At 49.4% G+C, this 14,855-nt stretch overlaps 1 protein-coding gene across 2 annotated transcripts in view; it reads right to left on the bottom strand.

Moving 5' to 3' along the window:
- Positions 1–14,530, bottom strand: part of mfsd10 (major facilitator superfamily domain containing 10) — a 65,740-nt gene extending 51,210 nt beyond the window's left edge. The window contains exons 1-2 of one of the 2 annotated variants that reach the window (XM_038805869.1): positions 14,353–14,530; positions 6,560–6,762 (exon numbers count right to left, since the gene is read on the bottom strand). In XM_038805869.1, coding sequence (XP_038661797.1) covers positions 6,560–6,748 — 189 coding nt within the window. In that variant the 5' untranslated portion in view covers positions 6,749–6,762; positions 14,353–14,530. Of the gene's footprint in view, positions 1–6,559; positions 6,763–10,718; positions 11,014–14,352 lie in introns of those variants that run through there. The other variant, XM_038805870.1, reaches the window with a different exon arrangement.
- Positions 14,531–14,855: the final 325 nt, after the last annotated feature.

Here is a 14,855-nt window from a genome sequence, read left to right as displayed (position 1 = left end):
ACTGGCAGGATGAAATCCCTGAAACATTTTCCACAGAACAATGGAGCCAAGTTGTTTCGGTAAAAAGAGGGAGAGGGTCATCGTAGGTGGGGAAAGAAGGTGGGGGGGACTCAAAGGCATAGGTCAAGAAGAGGGTATTTGAGGGTGTTTTGAAAACAAAGGGGGGGGGGGGAGTAAAAGACTAGCATTTGAATGAGCAGGTACTCGAGCAAACTGGAGAGTCAGCTGAGAGAATGTTGCAAAGAATGACAAAGTATTTACAGCACAAAAACAGGCAATTTGGCCCATGCCGGTGTTTATGTTCCCCACCAGGCTTCCTTTTACAAAATCTGTTCATGTGAGAGGTGGGCAGCACTGGCTGGGCCAGCATTTGTTTTTCAAGCCCAATTACCCTTGAACTGAGTGGCTCGCTCGGCCATTTCAGAGGGCATTTGAAGACTCAACCACATTGCTGTGGGTCTGGAGTCACATGTAGGCCAGACCAGGTAAGGATGGCCGATTACCTTCCCTAAAGGAGAACCAGATGAATTTTCGCAACCATCGACAATGGTTTCATTGGGCAGCACGGTGGCGCAGTGGGTTAGCCCTGCTGCCTCACGGCGCCGAGGTCCCAGGTTCGATCCCGGCTCTGGGTCACTGTCCGTGTGGAGTTTGCACATTCTCCCCGTGTTTGCGTGGGTTTCACCCCCACAACCCAAAGATGTGCAGGCTAGGTGGATTGGCCAAGCTAAATTGCCCCTTAATTGGAAAAATGAATTGGCCACTCTAAATTTTTTTAAAAAGGACAATGGTTTCATGGACTTCCGTGATTCCAGATTTTATTCAATTCAAATTTCACCATCGGCCATGGTGGGATTTGAACGGGGAGCATTTCTCTGGGGTCTCTAGATTACTAGTCCAGTGATAATACCTCCGTACCACTGCCTCCCATCCTTTCTTCATCTAACCCCATCAACGTTATCTTTCTATTCCTTTCTCTCTCCCATGTGCTACCGTTTAAAAGCACTTTCAAAATTAATTCCAGAGACGAGGGAGTCGCTGGCTCGGTCACGCATTTATTTGGCACCCCTAATTGCCCTCGCGAAGGTGGTGGTGAGCTGTCTTCTTGAACCGCTGCAATCCATGTGGTGTAGGTGCACCCACTGTGCTGTTAGGGAGGGAGTTCCAGGGTTTTGACCCAGTGAAGGAACACTTCCAAGTCACAATGGTGTTTTGACTTGCCGGTGGTGGTATTCCCATGTATCTGCTGCCATTTAGATCAGGGATTTTCAAAGTGCGGGTCGTGACCAGCTGGTGGCCCCGATCGCGGGGGAAGCGGCCAGCGGCATCAACCGGCATTTTTATTGAGAATGGCAGCCTTCAAAACAATAAGGAAATGAAGCTGTGTGCAGCTTTCCGGCCGCAAGCGGCAGCAATGAGCAGGTCACGCGCCCTGGTGCTACACTTGACATCAAGCGCCCTGTATGTGCTTTCGGCACCAAATCACAGAGGAGAACTTCTTCCATTTTCTGCCCGCTGGCAGGCAAGGCAAGAGGACTGTGAAGATGAATCATTTTTGTACAAGTAAGAGAGGGCCAGAGACACAAAGAGGCAGTGTAACTACTGGACAGGATCCCACAACTGAATCTGCTGGAGAGAGCTGCCCGGGAGAGTCCAGGGCAGGACAGAGTAGTCTTAGTGTTAGCTCTGCACAGAGCTCCTGAGCCCCTGGTTAACAGCCGACAAAGAAAAAAGTTGACTCGGGAACAAGGCAGTATAAAGATGATTTCTTGAAGTGCGGTTTTGTCAATTATGCCAATGCAAGTAAGGATGCAAAGCCCATGTGTGTTACAAGCAGGGAGTACTGGCAAATGAGAGAAGTTTCAGTGTTTGAAAGAGAAGTGGTGGGTGAAAAATTCCTTTTGAGCTTGAGATCCCAAAGTCAGTTGTTATCTCACAGCTGACTCGAAATGAAAAGACTAAGCTGCGGTACCTGACCTGTGAAAGCCCATAAGACTGTCAGGACTCTGGAGTAGCATCTCCCAGGAGTATCCAGTGCTGAGTAAAACAAGCATTTTGTTATTACTGCCCTTCACGACGACCGACATGTGCGAGGTTGGATTTTCTGTTCTCACAAAGCTGAAGACGGCACAAAGGAACTGGCTGAAATCTGCACCTGAGTTGCACATTGTCCTCTCCGCCTGTCAACCTGTTTCAAGTGAGATCGTGAGGACCAAGCAGGCACCCATTTTGCATTAAAGGTAAGTAGACTTGCCGTGTGTCATGAAGGTCGGCCGGCGTGGGTCGCAAAGGCATTTGAACATAAACTGCTTCATTATCTGTGGAGTTGCGAATGGTGCTGAACATTGTGCAGTCATCAACAACTGGGTTCCCGGTTGAATTTTATAAAAGATACGCGGACCTGTTGGGCCCCCTGTTGGTTCGGACCTTTAACGAGGCATGGGAGGGGGAGTTTTGCCCCCGACGATGTCACGGGTGCTGATTTCCCTGATCCTGAAGCGAGATAAGGACCCCTTGCAGTGTGGATCATATCGGCCAATTTCACTGTTGAACGTGGACGCCAAGTTGCTGGCAAAGATCTTGGCCACTAGAGTCGAGGACTGTGTGCCGGGGGTGATACATGAAGATCAGACGGGATTTGTGAAGGGGAGGCAGCTGAACACTAACGTGCGAAGGCTGCTAAATGTGATAATGATGCCGGCGGCAGAAGGAGAGGCGGAGATTGTGGTGGCATTAGATGCGGAGAAGGCCTTTGATAGGGTTGAGTGGGGGTACTTGTGGGAGGTGTAGGAGAGGTTCGGGTTTGGGGTGGGGTTTATTAAATGAGTGAGGTTGCTGTACGAGGCCCCGATGGCGAGTGTAGCGACAAATGGGAGGAGGTCCGAGTACTTCAGGCTCTACCGTGGGACGAGGCAGGGGTGCCCCCTGTCCCCCTTGCTTTTTGCGTTGGCAATTGAGCCTCTGGCCATGGCGCTCAGGGAGTCGGGGAGGTGGAGGGGTCTGGTGTGGGGTGGGGAGGAGCACCGAGTGTCACTTTATGCAGATGATTTGTTGCTATATGTAGCAGACCCGGTGGGGGGAATGCCGGATGTGATGGAGATTCTTGCTGAGTTTCGAAGTTTCTCGGGCTATAAGTTGAACCTGGGCAAGAGTGAGCTGTTTGTTGTACACCCGGGAGATCAGGAGGAGGGGATTGGTAGGCTCCCGCTAAAAAGGGCAGTGAGGAGTTTTAGTTACCTGGGGGTTCAGGTGGCTAGGAGCTGGGGGACTCTGCACAAGCTCAATTTTACTAGGTTGGTGGAGCAGATGGAGGAGGAGTTCAAAAGGTGGGACATGCTGCCGCTGTCGTTGGCGGGTAGAGTACAGTCCGTTAAAATGACAGTGCTCCCGAGGTTTTTGTTTTTGTTCCAGTGCCTCCCCATCCTTATTCCGAGGGCCTTTTTTAGTGGGGTGAACAGCAGCATCACAGGATTTGTTTGGGCGCATGGGACTCCGAGGGTGAGGAGGGTCTTTTTGGAGCGGGGCAGGGATAGAGGGGGGCTGGCGCTGCCCAACCTCTCTGGGTACTATTGGGCGGCTAATGTCTCGATGGTACGCAAGTGGGTAATGGATGGGGAGGGGGCAGCATGGAAAAGGATGGAGATGGCGTCCTGCGGAGGCATGAGCCTGAAGGCACTAGTAACGGCGCCGTTGCCGCTCCCTCCAACGAGGTACACCACGTGCCCGGTGGTGGCGGCCACCCTCAAGATTTGGGGGCAGTGGAGGCGACACAGGGGGGAAGTGGGGGGCTCGGTGGAGACCCCGCTGCGGGGGAACCACCGGTTTGTCCCAGGGAACATTGATGGCGGATTCCTGGGCTAGCACAGGGCGGGCATTAGGAAGCTGGGAGACCTGTTTATTGACGGGAGGTTTGCGAGCCTGGGTGAGCTGGAGGAGAAGTTTGAGCTCCCCCTGGGGAATATGTTCAGGTACCTTCAGGTCAAGGCGCTTGCTAGGCGGCAGGTGGAGGGGTTTCCTTTGCTGCCCCCGTGGGGGGTAAGGGATAGGGTGCTTTCGGGGGTGTGGGTCGGGGATCAGAAGGTGTCTGACATCTACCAGGTGATGCAGGAGGTGGAGGAGGCGTCGATAGAGGAGCTGAAGGCTAAGTGGGAAGTGGAGCTGGAGGAGCAAAGTGAGGAGGGGACATGGGCAAACGCCCTGGAGAGGGTGAACTCCTCCTCTTCATGTGCGAGGCTTAGCCTCATCCAGTTCAAGGTACTGCACAGGGCTCACATGTCCGGGACGAGGATGAGCAAGTTTTTTGGGGGTGAGGACAGGTGCATTAGGTGTTCGGGGAGCCCAGCGAATCATGCCCATATGTTTTGGGCATGCCCGGCACTGGGGGAATTCTGGCAGGGGGTGGCGAGGACGGTGGCGAGGGTGGCAGGGTCCAGGGTCAAGCCAGGCTGGGGACTCGCGATATTTGGGGTTGGGGTGGAGCTGGGAGTGCAGGAGGCGAAAGAGGCCGGTGTTTTGGCCTTTGCGTCCCTAGTAGCCCGGCGGAGGATCTTGTTGCAATGGAAAGATGCGAGACCCCCAAGCGTGGAGACCTGGATCAATGACATGGCGGGATTCATTAAGCTGGAGAAGGTCGAATTCGCCCTGAGGGGGTCGGTACAAGGGTTCTTTAGGCGGTGGCAGCCTTTCCTCGACTTTCTGGCTCAACGAGAAACTAGGTCAGCAGCAGCGGCAACCCGGGGGGGGGAGTGTTCAGGGGGGTATTGTTTATGTTAATTTAATTTATTTTAAATTTATTTGTTGTTCATCGGGTTTGGGGGGGGGGGGGTGGGGGGGCTCATTATATGCGTTGTTACGGGTCCGGGGGGTGTTTATTATTGTTATTATTATTGTTTTGTTGTTATACATTTTTCAAAAATTTCAATAAAAATTATTTCCAAAAAAAATCAAAAAATCATAGCTTTCCTGACTAATTTTCTTCAGGTCTCTCTATGATGCGCAATCTGTTTTCAAATAGAAATAATTATCATTGAATATTTTTGAATCTATGGGATCCATACGTCTAATCACGTCTCCCCGAACAGGCGCCGGAATGTGGCGACTAGGGGCTTTTGACAGTAACTTTATTTGAAGCCTACCCGTGACAATAAGCGATTTTCATTTCATTTCACAGTGGCCGGTAGGCAGAAAAACAAAGCAGGTTTTAAGAGAGGTTTATGGGCAGCACGGTAGCATAGTGGTTAGCACAATTGCTTCACAACTGCTCCAGGGTCCCAGGTTCGATTCCCGGCTTGGGTCACTGTCTGTGCGGAGTCTGCTGGTTCTCCCCGTGTGTGGGTGGATTTCCTCCGAGTGCTCCGTTTCCTCCCACAGTCCAAAGATGTGCAGGTTAGGTGGATTGGCCATGCTAAATTGCCCCTTAATGTCCAAAATTGCCCTTCGTGTTGGGTGGGGTTACTGGGTTATGGGGATGGGGTGGAGGTGTGGGCTTGGGTAGGGTGCTCTTTCAAAGAGCAGGTGCAGACTCGATGGGCCGAATGGCCTCCTTCTGCACTGTAAATTCTATGATTCTATGATATCCACTGAGTGTAGAGATTCAGGCAGGATGGGATAAAAATAATTGTTATAAATGGGCAATATTCAGGGCTTTCACCTTGATGAACTCAGGTCAAAGCACAGACTTGTACCAAAGAGGAGGGGGACATCTGGTCCATTGTGTCCCTGCCAGTTCTTTGGAAGAACACCTCTATTAAATCTCTTCTTGACTTCCCTCTGCTCCAAGGAGAACAAGCTCAGCATCTCCACTGCCTCAAAATAGTTGTTTGGTGGCACAGAACCTGAGTGTTGCTGGAAAAAGAGACACGCTGCTGAAACTGTCAGGACAGGCGCAAGAATACCAAATTTCAAAGGGAACAACAATTTATACTGCCATGGAAAAGGATGCTGGTTGGTTGGCAAGTGGACTCTGATTGGTCAAGACACTGCCATGGCGGATGCAGGGTCCATTGGCCAGTCAGTCAGCATTCTTTTCCCAGGCAGCATAATTTGTTGTTGCCTTTTAAATTTGCTATTCTTGTGTCTGTCCTGATGAGTCAAGATGAAAAGTTTTGATGGTGTGTCTCTTTTTTTTTTAAGAAATCCCCTCTAAATAACTGGAGTCCCTCAAACTTGGTGCTATTCCAGTAAATCTCTTCTACAACCTCTCCAAAGCCTTGCCAGTCTTTCTAAATTGAACATAACACTCGATCGTGACTCATAAAGGTTTACGACAAATTATTCACCACTAATTTTGTCCCATCCTTCCTGAATTTCTACATTCATAAAGTCTTAGCATAACTTCTATGCTTTTGTATTCAGTGCTTCTATCTATAATGAATAATTTCCGTGTTAAATGTGCTAAATTCTGGCGTATAACTCACAATGTGTTTCTCTACCGATAACACCTCTTATTGCTGATGACAATCAACTAACCACTACACTTAGATCGCATATATTTATTTGTTATGACATTTCTTGTTCCCATATATTGTGGGACACTGTGATAATTCTCATTTGCACTCACATGGTCAGTCTTGCCATAATAATCCAGTATAGAAGGCAGAAGTGGTAGGATCAGAGTAAACCCAAGCAGGTCAATGAGGAGCGTCAGGAAAACAATGGTAATGGTGTGCGAGGATCCATCTTGGCTGGTGGGCTCACTCTTGGCCTCACTGCTTTCTTGACCAGGGCTCGGCTTCCCCCTTCTCTCCATGGCTTACAGCAGCTCTGAGAAAAAGCAAAAAACACAAGTTTCTCATACTTCTCCCCTCCTTGGAGTTTCCAATTTCACCTTCCCTCAGGGTCGGAGAGTGGGCAAGGAAACACAGCCAAACTACTGAGTCATCGCGTTCAATTCCAACGGCAGCACCCAATAGGAATTTGACAACACTCTCCCAACGGCAACTTCAATTAGCTTGCGCAACCAACTACAAGGTGCAGAGTGATCAGCTGAACTTTAACTAAAGCAATATGGATATCTTTAATCTATGGACTCTTTCCAATAGACAAATCTTCACCTAAATCAGCAATTTTTCAGGAGGACTTTCCTTCTTAGTTGCCAGCTGTGACAGAGCTTGTAGTACTCTCACCTCCTGAATCAGAGGTTGTGGGTTCCAGCCCCACCTCAGAGCACAAAATCCTGGCTGTCGGAGGTGCTATTTTTCAAATGAGTTGTTAAACTAAGTTTGATGTCAAAAGATTCCACAATTTTAAAGGACAGTAAGAAGTCTTACAACACCAGGTTAAAGTCCAACAGGTTTGTTTCGAATCACTAGCTTTCGGAGCACTGCTCCTTTCTCCTTCCTGTGGAAGGAGCTGCGCTCCGAAAGCTAGTGTTTGAAACAAACCTGTTGGACTTTAACCTACTGCTGTAAGACTTCTTACTGTGCTCACCCCAGTCCAACGCCGGCATCTCCACATCAATTTCAAAGGGGTTAGCCCAGTGTCCTGTCCAATATTTATCCCTTAACCAACATCACTAAAACCAGATTATTGTGGGATCTTGCTGTGTACATACATTTCCTACCTTACAACAGTGGCTACACTTCAATAGGTACTTAATTGGCTGTAGAGTGTTTTGGGAGGGGCGGGGAGCATAATCGTAAAAATTAGATTCATGGATAACTTCCAGATGTTAGGAAGCACTTTGTCAAACAAAGGGTAATAATAATAATCGCTTGTCACAAGTAGGCTTCAATGAAGTTATGTGTGAAAAGCCCCTAGTCGCCACATTCCGGCACCTGTCCAGGGAGGCCGGTACAGGTAATGGAAAACTGGAGGTTCCCCCTCCATAAAGCTGCGGATGCGGCAGGGTCAATTAAAACATTCAAAACTGAGATTGCAGGATTTTTGCGGAGTAAGATTATCATGGGTTACGGAATCAGGGCAGGTAAATGGGGTCAAGAGGGGCTGAGTGGCCTACACATCCTAGTCCTATTTTCCCCAAGTTCTTTCTTTCATTACATCTCCAAATACAAATTAACTTCAGTGTAACCCTGAGTTCAAACCAGCCATGGGTTAATCAATCATTGTTCCTCGTGCGTTGAGATAGCCCCATACTGTACCTCCTCCAAGGATGTGTATAGGCCGGGATTCTCCGTCCCGGGGTTTAAGTGCCAGCGGAGAATCGGGACTAGTCTCCGTTGCCGCTAGGAGTGGTGCCCGGGTGCCAGTCACAGTCCTTGGCCGTGCATGGTGGAGACCACTCCGTATTCCTTTCAAATTCCAGGAACGGGGCACCATTTTAAGCAGGCAACCCTTAAATACCTCCAGCAGGCCCCCTCCTCCCCACAAAGCAAATTTTGACATCCCCGCTGAAAAGGAGGTCAACATCCTGCCGCTAGATGCCGGGAGGCTGGTGGATCCCACGTGAGTAGGCCTTAGTAGATTTATTTAGGCGAGCGCGGCTTGGTCACGCCCATTATGGGCAGAATCCTGATCTCGATGCCTCGTGAGATCTGGGTAGGACTCGTGAGGCGCATTCGCTGCCAGGAAGCCCCCAGGAGGCTTCACCTGCCATCTACCAGCCTGTTCAAGTAGAACATGGCTGGTAGATCTCACCCTATATTTCATTCGAGGCAGTTCAGAGAAGTTTCGCCACGATTACCCCGGTACAGAGCGATTGTCTTATGAGCAAAGGTTAAACAGGTTTCAAGTCTACTCATTGGAATTTAGAAGAATGAGAGGTGATCTCATTGAAACATAGAGGATGCTTCAGGGGCTTGGACAGGGTAAATGCTGAGCGGATGTTTCCCCCCATGGAAGAGTCTCAGACCATAGTTTCAGAATAAAGAGGTGCCAATTCAAGACTGATATGTGGAGGAATTTCTTCTCTCACAGGGTTAGAACATAGAACAGTACAGCACAGTACAGGCCCTGCAGCCCACAATGTGTGCCGACCATTTATCCTAATCTCAGATCAACCTAACCTACACCCCTTCAATTTACTGCTGTCCATGTGCCTGTCCAAGAGTTGCTTCAATGTTCCTAATAACTCTGACTCCACCACCTCTGCTGGCAGTGCATTTCACACACCCACCACTCTCTGTGTAAAGAACCTACCTCTGACATCTCCCCTATACCTTCCACCAATCACCTTGAAATAATGTCCCCTCGAGACAGCCATTTCCACCCTGGGGAAAAGTCTCTGGCTATCCACTCTATCCATACCTCTCATCACCTTGTACACCTCTATGAAGTCACCTCTCTTGAGTCTTGGTTGTGAGTCTTTGGAACGCCTTGTCACAGAGAGCTGTGAGGTCAGAGTCCTTGTGTCTATTTAAGGCTGAGATCGACAGATTCTTGATCAGGAAGGGAATCAAGAGTTACAGGGAAAGGGCAGGAAGGTGAACATGAGGAATGTCGGATCAGATAATATCCTATTGAATGGCAGTGCAGACTCGAGGGGCCGAATGGCCAACTCCTGTTCCTATTTCCTCTGGTGTTTAGTGATGCAAGTTGAGGGATAAATATTGGCTAGGACACCAGGAAGAATTAATCTTTGAAAAGTGTCATGGAACTTTTCTTTTAAGTTTAGAGTACCCGATTCATTTTTCCAATTAAGGGGCAATTTAGCGTGGCCAATCCACCTAGCCTGCACATCTTTGGGTTGTGGGAGCGAAACCCACGCAGACACGGGGAGAATGTGCGAACTCCACACGGACAGTGACCCAGAGCCGGGATCGAACCTGGGATCTCGGCGCCGTGAGGCAGCAGTGCTAACCACTGCGCCGCCGTGCTGCCCTCTCATGGAACTTTTTAACCATCTTTTTTCATCTTGTTGACTTGAGAGAATAACTGGGGCTTAGATAGAACATCTTATCTCATGGACATTGTCAGCCCTGTCAAGTGTTCACTTTGCACTAGAGGGTTGGATTTTATGCTCAGCCGGTTTGAAGGACGGGCGGGGGCGGGGGGGGGGGGGGGGGGGGGGGGGGGGGGGGGGGCATAAAATCCAGTACTGCATGATATGGATTCATGATCATGGTGGGAAATCAAATTAAGGTTCATATCAGCCATGATCTGAATGAACAGGATAAAACAAGGTTGTGGGGCTGAATGGCCTTCTCCTACTCTTAATTACCCTATGAAGCTGTTACAGCAAACAGCTTGTTGAGAAAGACTGCTTTATAAATTTGCAGCGAAGTAGTTGAACAGAGGGTGTGGAGCAGGAGTTTATGGAGTAGCTGGGGGATTATGCAATCACAGGTGGAGAACAGGCAAAGCACAGAAAGGGGGTCGAGAAAAGTCTAAATCTGGCCAGTGGAAGATTGGGGTTAGAGAGGGGTTAGTGAAATGTTTCAGTCTGCCCAGGGAGGATCAGGATCAGAGTCAGGGCGGGGGGTAGAGATAGGTCAAGGGGCTGTTTAGCACAGGGCTAAATCGCTGGCTTTGAAAGCAGGCCAGCAGCACACTTCGATTCCCATACCAGCCTCCCCGAACAGGCGCTGGAATGTGGCGACTAGGGGCTTTTCACCGTAAATTCATTGAAGCCTACTCGTGACAATAAGCGATTTTCACTTCATTTCATTTCAAGTCTGCCCAGGGGAGGAATCTGACAATGAGTAGGAGGAAAATAAATATTAATGTTTCAGAAATCAGAGAGCCATTAATGATGATCAGCGAGGAGAGAGATGATTGATAAGCAGAATAGGAGGCTTGAAGCTCAAGCTCCAAACAGTCACCTGAACGTTGCTGTTTATGTTTGCTTGAGACTCCACACTGGAACACAGGTCTGTCATCTCTGGGTGGTTTCTTCAAGGGCTCAGCATGTTCACACAATGGGCAACTGCGTCATAATGGCCAGGTCTGACTTCAGGGTGAAATTGGAGCATTGCCGTTCATAGAACCTTCCATTGTGCCTGTGCTGGTTCTTTGAAAAGGTCCATCCTACCGGTCTGATCTTTGGCCATAGCCTTGCAAAAATGTTCCCCTTCAACCATTTATCTAACGCCCTTTTGAAAGTTATTACTGAACATGCTTCCAACACGTTTCGAGGCAGCACGTCCCAAAACATAACATTTTGACGGCCCTTTTGACAGACCAGTCAAGCAGCCTACTGACACTGACACTACCCATCATGGATCAGAAAATACTTGGCCGTGCCTTGGCCAGCATCTAATTTTGAGGAATGAAGGCGGGCAGGTGGCGGAAGTGTCAGTGGGGGAGCATTTTGGTGATAGTGACCATAACTCAGTAAGATTTAAGGTGGTTATGGAAAAGGACAAAGATTGACCAGGAATAATGGGCAGAATTTACAGGCTGTTCAAGCCGGCGTGATATTCCGGTCCCACCGATGGCACATGGACTTCCTGACGACGAGGGGTGCAGTCAATGGAAAGTCCCGCTCACAACGGCGGGACCAGAAAATCCTGCTGCCGGGCCGCCTCTACCGCCAAAAAACAAGCGGTGGGTTGATCAGTAAATCCGCCCAAAGGCCGATTTTAATATAAGACAGGATATGGCCAAAGCAGACTGGTAGAGCAGTAATAATAATAATAATAATAATAATAATCACGTATTGTCACAAGTAGGCTTCAGTGAAGTTACTGTGAAAAGCCCCTAGTCGCCACATTCCGGCGCCTGTTCGGGGAGGCTGGTACGGGAATTGAACCCGCACTGCTGCCTTGTTCTGCATTGCATTGCAAGCCAGCTATTTAGCCCACTGTGCTAAACCAGCCCCTAGCTACTTGTAGGAAAATCCAGATCAGAACAGTGGGAGTCAATCTAAAAGGAAAGTACAACGCCAACATGTCCCCGTAAAAGTAAAGGGTGGGGTCAAAAAGAGAACCCTGGATGTCAAGGATAAGGAAAGAAAGGAAGGCTTAGTACAGATACAGGGGGCTCAAAACAGTGGAAGCCCTAGAGGAGTATAAATGGAGCATGGGGGGATAGGAGAGCAAAGAGCGGGCATGACAAAATTATGGCAAAATAAAGGAAACTCCTGAGGTGTTTTCTATTAAGGGCAGTAAGAAGTCTTACAACACCAGGTTAAAGTCCAACAAGTTTGTTTCAAACACGAGCTTTCGGAGCACTGCCCCTTCCTCAGGTGAATATTAAGGGGAACAGGGAAAGAGTAGGGAGCCTTAGGGACCAAAGTGGCAACCTGCATGGCGAGCTGGAAGACCGAGGGGAGGGTTTAAATAAGGTTTTTGCATCTGTGTTCACTGTGGAGAAGGACGATGGAGGAGTACAAATCATGGAGGGGGCTATTGAACAAATTAACATTGGGGGGAGGAGGTAATAGAGGTTTTAGAAGGCTTGAAGGTCAATACATTCCCACCCCCAGATGAGAAAGATCCCAGGCTGCTGTGGGAGGCGAGTAAGGAGATTACAGGGGCTCTGATGCTAACTTCCATCTCCTCTCTGGCCACAGGAGAGATGCCAGAGGACTAGAAGACAACTAATGTAGTAGCGCTTCAAGAAGGGAAGTAGGGATAAAACAGGTAATTACGGGCCACTGAGCCTCATATCAATGGGAGGGAAATTATTGAAAACAATTCTCAGGAACAGAATTAAGTTCCACTTCGTGCCAAGGATTAAACATGGATAGCCAGTATGCCTTTGGCCGGGGGGAGATCATGTCCCACAAATTTGATTGAGTTTTTCAAGGTGTTTAGATGAAGACAGGTGTAATCTTTGACAAGGTCTCGCATGGGAGACTGATCAAGAAGGGAAGAGTCCATGGGATCCAGGGCAATTTGGCAAATTGTATCTAACATTGACTCAGTGACAGGAGGCAGAGGGTGGTGATTTACATTTGTTTTTTTATGACTGGTCAGATGGGCAGAACAGTGGCAAATGGAATTTAACCCTGAAAAGTGCGAGGTGATGCACTTTGGCAGGACAAGGGAATATACAATGAACACCAGGAAGTACAGAGGACCTTGTGGTGCACGTCCATAAGTCCCTGAAGGCAGCAGACAGGTAGGCAAGGTGCTTAAGATGGCATATAGCTGAGGCATAGAATATAAGAACAGGGAGGTTATGATGGAGCTGTATAAAACCCTCATTAAGCCACAGCTGGAGTACGGTGTGCAGTTCAGGTCGCCACATTATAGGAAGGATTGCACTAGAGAGGAGATTCACCAGGATGTGGCCAGGGCTGGAGGGTATCAAGAGAGGCTGGTTAGGCTGGGGTTGTTTTCCTTCGAGCAGAGAAGACTGAGGGGGGACCTGATCGAGGTGTACAAGATTATGATGGATATAGAAAGGAAGGAGCTTTTCCCTTAGTGGAATGATCAATAACCAGGGAGGAGAGATTTAAGATAAGGGTAAGAGGTTGAGAGGGGATTTGAGGGTGAACCTTTTCACCCAGAACTGCCCAAAAGGGTGGTAGAGGCGGGAACCCTCGAAGCATTTAGATGACCACTTGAAATGCCAAAGGCTACGAACCAAGTGCTGCGGAATGGGGGGGGGCGGGATTCTGTGATCCTGAAGCTACGTGTTGACGTCGTCGGAAACGCCATCGCGCTTCTCAACGGCGTCAACGCAGCCTCAGGATGAGCAATTCTGGCCCCTACGGGGGGCCAGCACGGCACTGGAGCCGTTCACGCGGCTCCAGCTGCTGATCCCGACGTGAACTGGGCGCCGCGGGATCCGCACTGGCACCAGCACCAACGCGCGCATGCGCAGTGGCTTCCTTCAACCCGCCAGCCCCGACGCAACATGGCGCAGGGCTACAGGGGCCGGCGCGGAAGAAAGGAGGCCGCCAGCCAGAGGGGCCGATCGGTGGGCCCTGAACATGGGCCAGGCCACATCGGAGGACCCCCCCCCCCCCCCAAACAGGCCACCACCCCGCCCCGCCCGGGATTCGAATAGATAAATGCTAACCGGCCAGCACGGACACGGTGGGCCGAAGGGCCTCTTTTTGTGCTGTAAAACTCTCTGGCTTGTCTAAGGAGATTCCCAACGAGGAAGAAAAGGGGAAATAAAATTGCCAAGCCAAATCAAAAAGACTTTAGATCTCTCCGAATAACTTCAGTGCTGTATGGATGAAATCGTGTTCACAAAAGGAAGGAGGAAATGAAAGATAAAATAAATGAAGGAAAGATTGAAAGGAAGGATAGATGAAGGGAAAGGGTGGAAAGAATGATGAATGATATTTACATAGCGCTCCCATGACCACAGGATGTCTCAGAGCGTCAGACAGCCAATGAAGTAGTTTGGGATAAGAAATTGACAATGTGATTGATTTCTGAGGGCAGGAGGCAGAGCCCCCGAGCCGGTGGGGGCTGCCTGTCCGCCCCTGGGGAACGGGAGGCTGGCCCAGCTCCCTCTGTCTCTCACATTGGGGGTGATGATGAGGGTGGGTGGTACCTGGATCCAGCTCCTTCCTGACAGCTCCCCGGGGACAGGGCGAAGCTCCTTCCCTCTGCTCCGGCTGGAATTCCCGCTCGCTTCTTTCCCAGTCGGGGCTGCTCTGGATTTGGGCTTTTCGAGCTAGGTTTTGAAAGAGGGGGAAAGAAGGGAAATCAGGAAGCGGTGTCATATTTCACCCTTGTTTGAAAAAAAAACCTCCCAACGCATGCGTTTGACGGCTGGGCGAATTTGCAAGCAGTTTCCATTTCGCAGCAGCTAGCCTGGGTTTGCAACATCTCAGTGCAGTGTGTGTGTGTGTGGAGTAAGCGGGTTCGCGTTGCATCCAGATTGAGGAGTGTAGCCAATGCTTTGTTGCAAAAAACAACAGGGCTGCATACAATGTGTGGTTACAGTAAATGCCCTTGCCTTGAAATTCATGCAATTAATAATAATAATCTTTATTATTGTCACAAGTAGGCTTACATTTCACACTGCAATGAAGTTACTGTGAAAAGCCCCTA

The sequence above is a fragment of the Scyliorhinus canicula genome, chromosome 8 (genome assembly GCF_902713615.1).
Source record: "Scyliorhinus canicula chromosome 8, sScyCan1.1, whole genome shotgun sequence".
Lineage (NCBI taxonomy): Eukaryota > Metazoa > Chordata > Chondrichthyes > Carcharhiniformes > Scyliorhinidae > Scyliorhinus > Scyliorhinus canicula.
The sequence above is the reverse complement of the archived record's forward strand: the minus strand, read 5'-3'. Positions and strand labels throughout refer to the sequence as shown.